Source organism: Equus przewalskii, chromosome 20, assembly GCF_037783145.1.
Source record: "Equus przewalskii isolate Varuska chromosome 20, EquPr2, whole genome shotgun sequence".
NCBI lineage: Eukaryota > Metazoa > Chordata > Mammalia > Perissodactyla > Equidae > Equus > Equus przewalskii.
In genome coordinates this window covers 39,697,170-39,709,930 of record NC_091850.1, presented here as the reverse complement: position 1 = coordinate 39,709,930, position 12,761 = coordinate 39,697,170, and the positions used below count along the sequence as shown (strand labels likewise).

Genomic DNA, 12,761 nt, shown 5'->3' with positions numbered 1-12,761 from the left:
CTTGGTTATACGTGTATAGGCAGGATTGCGGGGAATCCTAGGCCAAAGTAGTGCATGGCAGATATTTAATTTGTAATATTTAATTTCTAAGTGGTGTTTATACTTCTTAGCATTTATCTGAAAAGAGTATATTATATAAATGTAATCCAAGAATACCTGGGTGAACTCACAGCATGTGACGTGGTTTCACTTTCAGAAGTATTACTCTTCTGTTACCAAAAAAATAAAAAGAAGGTGTATTGAAAATCAGTTTTAGTATTTGCTGGAGTCTCCTGAATAACCAATGAGAAATTTTGGTAATGGCACATGGCAAAACATTTTAAAGAACCTATTCTTCCATAGATCTTTCTGATACTTCATGGCTGCGCAGCAAATTACCTCTCACCTCAATACCACGCAAAAGCTGGGACCACCTTTTTCTCTCACTCACCCACCCCTTGCCTGATTTTCCAGATTTATTTCTCTCTTCAGGCACTAGCTGCAAACACTCATTACATAAGGCCTCAGACTCTGCAGCCTACCCTTTATTCTAATTGGCACAACAAAAGACCTTACCGTTTATCTAATAAGACAGAATGTTCTAATACTGTAGAGGAATGTGTGTGTTTCCTTTAAGGATGCTGTTTCAGTAACAAAGAGTCACCAAGAGTCATGAATTCATGTAAATATTTCTGATTTACATGAAACAAGCACTACGTTAAACCAATTATGTAGTAAATAGCATTATCTTCACTTTTTCTCAAAATATTACCGTCGTTTTTCTCCTCCTGCAAAATCAAGGCACAATTAAAAGAATAGTTTTCGTTGTTTTTAGAGACTATTTTCTCATAAGACATATTTCTTCCCAATTATACTTCCAAATCTCTAGCAATCATAGTGTCGCATAAAAGAGGCAGCTCAAAAAAATGTAGTAGAGACTGAATAACAGATTTGCAGGCATGAGTATGCTCACTAAAATTTTAAAGCTAAGTGAACTACTCTAAGCTGATTTCTCAGGTCAAGGAGAGAATATGGTCTTTGAATGCCTGATAAGGTCACAGACACAATTTCAAGTGCATTTATGGTAAATCCATGTGACAACTTCTACAAGCTCTAACCTGCTTCTGCCCTCAGGGTAGTCTGTGCAATCTTTCCCACATGTCTTGGAGGGTTGTAGGGGCAACAGAAGCACTCTGAGGAATGTCAGACTTAGAAAATATTAGCAATGACTCACATACGAGTTTCAAGTTGTAACCTTGAAGTGATGAGTAGCTTTATCTTACAAATGTGCTAGAAACCAGAAATTACTTTGAAAGGAATTGAGGAATCGACAGTGGTGACTGAGGAATAAAAGTTATAATTTAAAATTGTTGTTAAAGCTGGAATCCTTAATTCATTGACCTTAAAATACATATTATAGGACTTTGTAAATTTAGGCTGATACCGAAATGTGGATTTATATTACATTTTAAAATATAGAGAATGATGATGATATTATAGCTAATTGTAAATTTATTCTAATAATGACCTCACAATAATATTTGCTTCCTAGTTTGATGGCATAACACTATGAGTTACATATAGCCATAAAGGAAACAATACCATCCTTCTGGAATTGCTGTCGATAGGTACAAAGGATACAACACACCCCTTTCTTGACCACTCCTAAACTCAGATGCAATACATGCTTTGGATAATTTACTTTGAGCCAAGAATTACTATCTGGTATTTGATGGGTAAAGTAGTTACCTCCTGCACTGTGTAGGCATCTGGAATTGTAATGACAATCAATTTCACTACAAAGTGAGTTTCGTACTTAAAGTACAAAGGAATTCCATCAGTTTAGGGAAATGCAAAGATTGGAAAATAGATGAGAAGGCTATAAATTCTAGATATTTATGTATCTACTTATGTTTAGAATGGAGCAGAAAGGAAAAAATTAAATGGAAAAAAAGTTGAAAGAAATAAATGAAAATAATTATGTCTTCTAGAGTGGAAGAATCTTCTGGGTTACAAACAAGATGTTGACATCAACCTACAGAAACTAAATGTTGAAAAGACCTCATAGCCTCTGACAGAATTTTGATTTGCCCACTCACCCACAGGAGACATTTCTGGGACACTCGCAACATAAGGTCCATCCAAAAACTTTGGCTCATTATCATTAATATCTTGGACTTTGATGATGAATTCTGATTCAGGCTCCAGGGGCTTCCTGGTTTCTATGTCCACAGCCTGAGCTCGAAGTGTGTAGAAAGGTTTTTCTTCTCTGTCTAGGCTCCTTATTGCATGAATGTCCCCAGTGGTTTCATCAATGGTAAAAACGGTGCCAGCGCCATCTCCTGAGAGGGTGTATTTAACAGTACCCTCTCCTTTATCTAGGTCGGAATGGAGCTTCAGAGAGAGGGGGAGAAACAGAGAGAGAACACCATTAACGGGATGGTCCCCTGTTAAAAATACTTGCAGTATAAATTTTACCAGAAAAGCTAAAGAAAAACCTTATTCTTTCATTCTTATTTCTTTTTTCACTGACTTTTCAGTTATAAACATTTTAAACACACAGAAAAGTTGAAAGAATGTACAGTGAACATCTATATACCTATGTATCCTGAGAGTCCACCATTCACCTTTTAATCTACTTGACTGATGACATAGATAGATCTCATATCCATCCTTCTGAATGAATCCATTCAGTTCATCCTTCTGTCAATCCACATTATTCCTCAATGCATTAGGAAGATCAGAAGAACAGCCCCCAAACACATCAACATGCATAAATACAACTAGTTTAAACACTTGTGTTTACTTCTTTGTATACTTTTAGGAATAAAATTTTCATAAAATGAAATGCACAAACCTTAAATGTATTTATTATTTCATTTTAAATGATTGTTGTAATAAAAATAAATTAGCTCATAAATGCAAAATCATAAACCCTCCAAATATCCTGAAGATAGAAATCAAAGACCTGAAACCAGTGAGAGAGAAGGGAAAGGAACTCAGAAAACATTGAGCCTTTTCGTTTGAAAGGAGAGGAGAGTTTTGACACACCAGGATGTTTTCAGTTATGTACTGTAGAGAATCTCATTTTAACAGACTGACTTTCAATAAGCTAGTCAATATTACTCAGCCAAGTGATGGGTGCAATCACTGATTATCCTTTCAGAGTCACAGATAAATGGCTTTCTGTAATTCATTCTATGTATTCGAAACCTTATAATATAGAAAAGTTTTGAACTTCTACTAATTTCTTTTGAAATTCAACGCATGTGCAATTCACTATATTAGAGCGTGAAATAAGGTACACATAAATGGCATAAGAGAGAGGACCAAAGAGAAGAGAAATTATTATTGTGATACTGTTAAGTCAGTGTTTTTCAAACTGGAGTCCAAGAATTAATGGAAGATAGACATAGTTTTGGAGATCTATAAATTACCCAAGAAAATATACATAATATAAATATTATACAATATATAGTGGTCTAAGAATACATATGCTCATAAATATATATTTTTATAAATAATATAAATATATATTCTATTTAAATTATATAGCATGTATAATCTTATAAATATTATTTTTCATTCAGATGCTGATCTAACATGTTTTAAACTTTTCTCACTCATTTGAGTACAACCATCTGATTTCAATGTCCAAGGTTTTGCGTTTCAAAGGTCATTCCAGTCAACAAATCAGCCAAAGAAAAAGTGTCAGACTTTTAAAGTGTCCATGGACACAGCTCTCTTTCAAAATTTTGGGTAAAAATGAGTTCTGTTTTTGTTTTTTATTTTCAGGCAATGGTTCTCCCTAAGCTAACATCTGTTGCCAATATTCCTCCTTTTTTTTTCTCCCCAAAGCCCCAATGGTTGTATATCCTAGTTGTAACTCCTTCTAGTTTTTCTATGTCAGCCGCTGCCACAGCATGGCAACTGACAGATGGGTGGTGTGGTTCCCTGATCAGGAAACGAATCTGGGCCACCAAAGTGATGAGAACCGAACTTTAACCACTAGACCATCAGGGCTGGCTCTGAATTCTGTTTTTCTTAATGTTTTCAACAGATACAAAAAAAGCTTTGAAAATATTTTAAATTCGACAAATATTCTTTTGCAAACAAGCTTTCTGTGTATTAGTATTAGTAATATCAAAACAAAAACCCAACTGTGGTTACATCTTTGCTCTTAAACTCGACATTCAGGTTTAGGTTCAGTAAAATAACATCATCCATCAAATTAATGTTATTAAAATGAAGATACTCATTTTGTGAATTTGTATTTACTTCAAAATTTGCTCTGAAAGTATATTTGCATAAGAGCATAACCGAAAGACTTATACCAGGGTAAGCGATATAATTCAAAAAATGAGAAAACAATAAGGGGGTACAAGATTCTGATTTTTCTTTAATAGTTTCTATGTCTTTTTCTCAAGTCTAAGGAAAATTGCTATGAATGACAGGAGGAAGGTTTTCCCCCCTAATTTTTTACAACATACTACGAAGCATGGGAAGTTTCAAGTGTAAAATCAAGCTGTAGATAAACGTTCTTTGAACTTAGGAATTTCAAATTACAAATTTCAACCATACTGTTAAAGGTATTCAACACAGGGGATATTGCTTTTGCTTCCAAATTTATCTAAAGATATGAGGCAGGCAAAAGCTCAATGCAGAAGCTATGACTTCATAAACTGGATCCAATGTGCCAATAGCTCAAAAGAATATGTGGTAATATCCTGGGAACCGAGTGAAAATTATAAGTAGGCTTTTCAAAATGATCCAAGCAGAGTTACAAAAAAATCTTCATTTAGCTAAATTCAGAACTGTTGTTTTTCAAATTGACATAAGAATAAAAAAGCAACTGTGTTTTCAGCTCTAGCCAAGATCCAAAATAAATTCAGTTGCTTCTCCTGCTTAGTCTCCCACCTTTTCCCTCTAATTTAAAGCTGAGTTTTGTAAAGATGAAAGCTTCAGAAGAAACATGTGACAATACGTGAAAATTTTGAACCAAAAATGAAGTTAACGTAAAACTCTTGAGAAGCTTAGAAATTTTATGTCAGTTCATTGTCTGATAATATCTTCAAGCAGATCACCTACAATATCCTGCACTGACAGGCAATATTTAAAATTAGCTATTCAGTGTTGATTGAGTCTGGTGCATGGGCGAATAGTTTAAGGATAGGTGTCTTTCCAACATCAATTCTAATATTAAATAAATGATGCTGGCCTGATGTCAGGTATTGTAGAATTTTCTTTATATCACATATAAAATAATTTGAATAGAGAATGTTAGAAATTAAAATAAAAATCCCCACCATCTTCTTACCTGCAGATAACTTTTTATCATTTTTATACACTTTCAGCTATATGTACTTATATATAAGTGACCATGTATAATATAACAGAAAGGGTATACATATATAAATATATCTATATATACATTTAAACATAATATTATGTGATTGTACATACATATACACATAACATAAAAAATAAGAAATGAATCAACGTTTTCAATAACACTATACAGCAATCATTTTTCAGTGTCACCTGAAATTCTTCAAAATTATTTTTAATGTCTGCATTATGTTCATTCTAGGACATTGAATGATTCAATGGGTTTTACTTATCCTTTCATAAACAATGAGATGAATGTGTGTATGTGCGTGTGTGTGTACTCAAATAAAAAGATAATTATCCAGAGCAAAAGTAGGATAAAACTTTATCAATCAAAAATTTTTGAATCTTCAATGATTCTAGAAATGGATCTACATAGCTGAAATTGGTTTTGTAAATCTTCCAGCAATGGAATTCAGACTTACTTTACGCTGTGAAGCTACTTCTCAGTGTTATTTGCATAAAGGAGGAGGAAGGTTACAGAAGGAGACGTGTATTTTGCCTCATTTTGGGTTGTGTAAACTATGAAAAAAATCACACAATGTCATTTTACACAGGGACTTTAGGCTACTACAGACCGCAAGCTAATATTCCACAAGGATAAAGTTCTTTTCCTTTATAGCGATTTAAAAATAACAGCAAGAAATGTTTCTTATTCCAATTATCTAAAAAAAGATGTTTCTGAGTAGGTGCTGAGTGTATTTGCTGACTGAAGCAGCCAACTCCAATAATATCTTCTTTTAGTATGGACACTTAAAATAAAATTTCTCCCCGAAACAGTTCCATAAATGATGGATGTAGAAATATGCACTGTCCAGGCCGTTGCTTTGTGGAAGTGGTGGTGTTATTTTCTGATGTTTTCCAAGTCCTCTCAGATGGAGCGTGAAAACGAGATGCCAAAAGAGGCTTTAAAAAGATACTGAGGACTAGCTTCAGAGTGTAAGCGAATCTGAATTCCAGGGCTTTAAAGTTTTGAGAAAGCTAATCTAAACTTAAATGTTTACTAGCATCTCTCTGATTATATTTTAGAAACTGCTGCCCAAAGAAGGAATTTATTCTTATTTTCTCTGGGTTAAAAAGTGCACGTAAAATAGAAAATGCTTTTAGATTACTATATCCATCAATGATTTTATTTTCATTTACTGTTTGCCAGGATAGGGGGTAGTTACCAGGCAAGGGGAGACCATGGGGTATATTGGAAGAAGAACCTTATAATTTTGAAAAGATAGTATTTGCCTGAAAATTAAAAATTGTGTTCAACAAGTATTTGATTTGGTGTATATACCTGCAGATTACTGTACTAATCAGGTGTCCACAGATATTATGGGGTACCACACTGTTTTATAATCTGCTTTCTAGATGGATTAAATTATAGACAATTTGCTGTAACAATAAATATAAATTTATTATTTAAATTTATTGCAAGAATTTTAATCAAAGTAACACATTGAAATGGCTAAAATCAAAGACTATGGAAGAGCTTATAATGCACAACTTTCTTCTTCCCACTCCCAATCTCATTCACTAGGGAAAATCACAATTTAACTGTTGCTGTTACATTCTTAGATAAAATAGACATGTGAATGTTTGGTAAATGAATAAATGTTATAAAGGTATTTCTTTAATTATCAATTTGAACAATCTCTGTTGACTTGCAAACCTCAGGCCATCTCTCTTTTTCCAATAGAGTTGTAATATACTACTTGTAATATCTTCTTTGTAGAATATTTATTCTACTTGTTATCAATGAAACACGAGTCTAAATAGTATGTGCGTACCTTTGTCTCTGAATTCAGTTCAGTCATAGAATGTAACTGTGCTTCTCCATTTGCTAAGATCACAGCATTAAAATCTTTACATTTCCTCTTACACCTCCTTCCCTTTCTTCCCACCAGCTTCCATTGTCTGTATTATACAGAATTGGGCCTAAAAATTTGTGAATTTGGTCTATTTAAAAGTAAGCTATAATGGTTAATTTTTTGTCACCTGGACTGGGCCATGGGGTGCCTGGACATTTGGCCTAATGTTATTCTAGGTGTGACTGTGAGAGTGTTTCTGGATGAGATGAACATTTGAATCCACAGAGGAAGTAAAGCAGATTACCCTCCCTAATGTGGGTGGGCCTCATCCAATTAATTAAGACCTGAATAGAACAAAAAGACTGACCCTTCTGTGACTGAGAGGGAACTCCTGCTGCCTGACTGCCTTCAAGCTGGGACATCGTTGTTTTTCTCTGCCTTTGGATTTGAACTGAAACATCAGCTCTTCCTGAGTCTTGAGCCTGCTCACCTTCAGGCTGGAACTACCCCATGGGCTTTCCTGGGTCTAGCAGCTTGCTAACAGGAAATCTCAGGACTTGTCAGCCTCCATAATTGTGTGAGCCAGTTCCTTATAATAAATAAATAAATCCTTAATTGTGTGAGCCAATTCCTTGTAATAAAGATATATATATATCTCCTATTGGTTGTTCATCTGGAGGATTCTGATTAATACATAAGCCTTCAAAGCCTTGTCTATCAGTTGATGCTAAAACATAAAGTGAAATAAAAAAACCAAAAAAAAGAGAGCACTTTTTAGATAATAATAATAATGTAAATGTTTTTGTTCTGAAGCCAAGTAATATACAATGCCAATATAATTAGTATATTTTCATTTTGCAGGCGGAATTTTCCTATAATGTCTTTTTTCTTTGTTTGCTTGTATTATTTGCTTTTTCCATACCGTTAAGCTCACCCCACTTGTCAGGACCAACCTCACATCTCCCTTTCACAACATACCTCCCTCAGGGAGCTCTCTTTCTAATCCAAATGGAGCAGGCATTTAACCACTGCTTGATGGAAATCAATGGTAATACTGATGTTTGTTTAATTATATTTCCATTGTAAGGAAAGAGCCTGTCTTGTTTCCTTTGTCCATATTTTTATTTTCCTCTTTTCTTTCTCTAAAGTGTCTACAATCTTATTTTTATCTTGTTATTCTAATTATTTAGAACATTGTCTCCAAGCATGTGTTTGTGTTTTGAATGCTGTCTCCAAGTGTGAATTGATGTGTACTTGTGCTTCTTTCATTGGGTTGGGCACTTAGTGAATTCTTTCAGTTCAAAACTATCTTCCTTCAGCACTGAGAAATTTCCCTCTATGATTATTTCCTATCTTCTGTTTTCCCTGTTCTTCATCTGCAGTTCATATGTTGAATTTTAGGCTTCTTGCATTTCCCATGTATCATATATGTTTTACTCCCATTATTTATTTCTGTATCTTTTGGTCTATTTTGTGAAAAAATTTTAATTTATCTTACAATTATTTATTATTTTCCTCATTTTCAAAGTCAATACATGTGCACACATGGTCATGTGCACACACACCTTGCAGAATTAATTGCCAAGATTTCTTTTGTTTACTTAGAGTGTTCCCTTTTTATAGAATCGTGCACTTATTTTGTGGACTCTGAATATTCTTGAATCTTTTTCAGGACTCTAATCATGTGTGTATTTGTGTGTTTTCCCTAAATTATCTGGTTTTCAGGATCACTTTTCTGTTTTGGGAATTTGAGTTTTTGTCATTCATAATGCTGACTTTCCTCAAGCATCTGATGACTCTCAGTTGTCTGCTGACATTTAAGGATGGAGTTTTGAGCTCATGGGTTGAATTTATTGACTAGAGTTTTGTCCAAGGATGAATAGAAAGGCAATCAATCATTTCTTTTGATGTCGGATTTTGGTTAGGGACACTAACTGATGAGGATTATTTTAGGCTGGTTACTTTTAAAAACTGCAGATGGGAAGGAGGTTCTGAGGAGTAGAATTTACCTACCCTTTGTTAAGAGACATTTACATTGTAAAGGAAATCTCCATCTGTAAAGGTGTCTCCCTCTCTGTACCAGGAAGAAGGGGGGATGACTTTATCTCTAGAAACTCTTAATCAATGCCAAAGGCAAGGACTTAAATCTGCATCTTGTTTACTGTACTTGTGTGGTAATCTCCCAGGATTGACTCCCCATCCACTCCCAACATCCTCCTTTGTCTTTAGCTAAAAATAATATTTAAGGTGGTGGCTTCAGCCATTTACTTAATCTGGTTTGATTCTTATCTAAAAGTTATAGGACCACTCAATAACCAGACCCCACCTGCACTGATACCATTTTACCAACTTTTTTTACATATTCTCTTCTTTGTCTTGTAAAGAGATAACTCACATGACTATGCCTTAAATTTAGCCCTAGTCTCAACCTATGTTTTAAGCAGCAGCTCTGACTGCCCATGAATCCTGTCCCCATGCTTTCAGCAGTTCCTTACTGCCCGTGGGTCCTGTCCCCATGCCTGCAGCAGCTCCTCCTGCCCGTGGGTCCTGTCCCTGTGCAGCAGCTCTGACTGCCCGTGGGTCCTGTCCCCATGCTATTCCACACTATTCTCTAAATAAAAGAGCACTACTGCCAGACCTTGAGAGTCCAAGAAATCTTTCTTTCAACTCTTCAGCTCGCTGACCCTGCATCACTAACCATAATGGTATTCCAACAATGCCATATTTTTTCCTGATCTCTACAGAAGAACTTCTTCTTATTATTTCTTTATTGTTTACATTCTGCTCATTTATCCTGGATCCAATGCATTCTCATGCAGGTGGGAGAAATTCTATGTACAGACTATCAGTATACAGACTATCAGTTAATCTCTGTGTTTTCCCTGTATATCTTTCTCCTTTTCTCTTAATTGTTTGCATTTCTGAGTCTTTTTCAGACTTGTTTCTCCTTGGCTAGAGCCCTCTCAATGTAATGCTTATAAGTAGCTTCTTTTTTTTTTTTTTTTTTTTTTTAGATTTTATTTTTTCCTTTTTCTCCCCAAAGCCCCTCCAGTACATAGTTGTATATTCTTCGTTGTGGGTCCTTCTAGTTGTGGTATGTGGGACGCTGCCTCAGCGTGGTTTGATGAGCAGTGTCATGTCCGCGCCCAGGATTCGAACCAACGAAACACTGGACCGCCTGCAGCGGAGCACGCGAACTTAACCACTCGGCCATGGGGCCAGCCCCTATAAGCAGCTTCTTTGAACTTGATTAACCAATCAGCAGTCCTTCATCCACTTACCATTTTATAAAAATTGGCTAAGCTGCTGAATGCCTCCACACCATTCCCATCAGGATTATGAGTTAAGACTTTTGTTCCTATATTATAAATTATGGATGGTCCCAGAAGAGGAGAGAAAAGCATGTTGGGGTACACCATCTTCCTTTACCAAAATTGTTTTAAGTAGAACTTCCAGCCAGCAGAAAAATTGAAAGAATGTTACAACGAAAATCTATATTTTCACTATCTAGATTAAACAATTATTAACATTTTGCGGTATTTACTTTATCTCTATGTATGGACAATTTGAAAAAAAATTGCCAGCATCAAAGTAATTAACAACTTCACACTTCAGAACCAACTTCTTAAAAATAAGGCTCTATTCTCATGTAATCATAATATCACTATCTAATTTAAGAAAATTACTTAAAATACCTATCATCACCTAATAACCAGCACATATTCAATTTTCCTGTCTTGTCTCTCCAAATATCTCTTTCAGTTCTTTCTTTATTTTTTTGAACATAGGTCCAAGCAAGTTTCAAGCATTGCATTGGATTTTGTGTCTTTACCTTTTTGTTTTTTGAGGAAGATCAGCCCTGAGCTCACATCTGCTGCCAATCCTCCTCTTTTTGCTGAGGGAGACTGGCCCTCAGCTAACATTTGTGCCTATCTTCCTCTGCTTTTTATGTGGGATGCCTACCACAGCATGGCTTGCCATGTCCACACCCAGGATTCAAATCGGCGAACTCTGGCCACCCAAGCAGAACATGTGCAATTAACCGCTGCGCCACCTGGCCGGCTCCGCCTTTACTTTTAAGTTTAGAAGGATCACACATTTTAATATTTACTTATTAATTTTTTATTATCTTTTTCAAGGAACTAGACCCCTACTCTGAATTTGTCTGCTGGAACAACAATCTTCCTGATATGTCTTGCTATTCTGTCTTAGAATATCTCTTCTTCAGTTTCAAATATTTATGAGGAAAAATTGTAGCATAAAAGTATGCCCTAGTTAATATAGACCCTTGCAACACTAATTGCAAGTATCTTGTGCCAGCCATCTCTGTAAACACGTTCAATGTATGGGAAAGGTTCCTTGGTAGGACAAGCCTCAGTAAATTTTGGTGTAATAAGGGCAAGTAAGTGGTGTTATTCATTACCAGTTTTAAAATCTGTGATTATGAAGACTGTAGAATTGTTTAGTATTATGGTTCATCAATTAGTGCATGAGATTTGAAGTAATATTGTAACTCTTTTATTTACATACAGGATTCATTCAGATAAACCAGCCAAAATGAGTATGAGAAAATTTTGTGTGAGTTTCTTTGGCTGAAATAATTTCATTATGTATAAAGCAAAGTATTCTCCTTAGTGAACTTCTAAAATACTTAGTGTTTCCTTTTACATAGTTGCTTAGTTTCCTATTAATGCCTATTCTGTTCTCAGGAATATCACACCGGCCATTGTATTAGCTACAAAGCCATTAGATTATGATTAAGGTATTGTTTACTGACAAAAGCAGACCAGACTCAAAGATGATCTATGACTCTGCCTGAGTAATGTTATAATGCAAAATTTCTCTCTTTCTGAAGCCACTGAATGCTCAAGAATATTTGACATTCTATTCCATTCTCCTCCCTAAGGGGACTCATTTATTCTTCCTGGCTTGATTGTTGCCATTTGAGCAAGAGGAATACCACTTTACAAGGCTGGGAATTCCTTTAACAGCCCAATGCGTGTTGAGAACTCCCCTGCCTGGGTTACAGACCCAAAGCTATTTATCATCTGGAAATATTTTATCTTCTATTTAAGAAAGTAGAAAGCCATTTCAAAAAGGCCCACAGCTCCCCAGAGGTATGCCAAGGAAGAGCAAGGAAGAACAAAGACTATTTGCAACGCTTGTGAGCAACAAAAGCTCATGTGTTAGGATATAGTATACATCCCGTTAAGGAAAAATATATACTATTCACTTGATGTTCTCTTGATCATTCATTTTCTCCTTGAATTTTTCATGTGTGGTTACATGTGAGGGGCATCCTAACTATTTTTTCAGATTTTCATATTTTACAACTTCAGCTCACCCAGATTACATTTTATCACTTGAGAGTGTCACAGTATATTAATAGGTATTTCTGTAAAAGTTTGAGAGGTCACTGGCATGGTGCCTGGATTTGGGAGGAAAAATAATGGGAGGAGAAGGTTAAAATAATTTCTTTCCTACATTTCCATAGCTGTAAAACATTTTTCACAAAGCCAGGTTTTAGGTAACAAAACATCCCCAAAAATAAACTATTCTCATGAAATTGTCAGTCTATTTGAATCCCTATTTGAA

The 12,761-nt window shown here is 35.2% G+C and overlaps 1 protein-coding gene across 6 annotated transcripts in view; it reads right to left on the bottom strand.

Annotated features, from left to right (window-relative positions):
- The window catches only part of CDH12 (cadherin 12), a 936,971-nt gene that overhangs the window by 196,251 nt on the left and 727,959 nt on the right, over positions 1 to 12,761 (bottom strand). For all 6 annotated transcript variants that reach the window (XM_070587153.1, XM_070587154.1, XM_070587157.1 and 3 more), the window contains one exon: positions 2,079 to 2,373. In XM_070587153.1, coding sequence (XP_070443254.1) covers positions 2,079 to 2,373 — 295 coding nt within the window. The remainder of the gene's footprint in view (positions 1 to 2,078; positions 2,374 to 12,761) is intronic.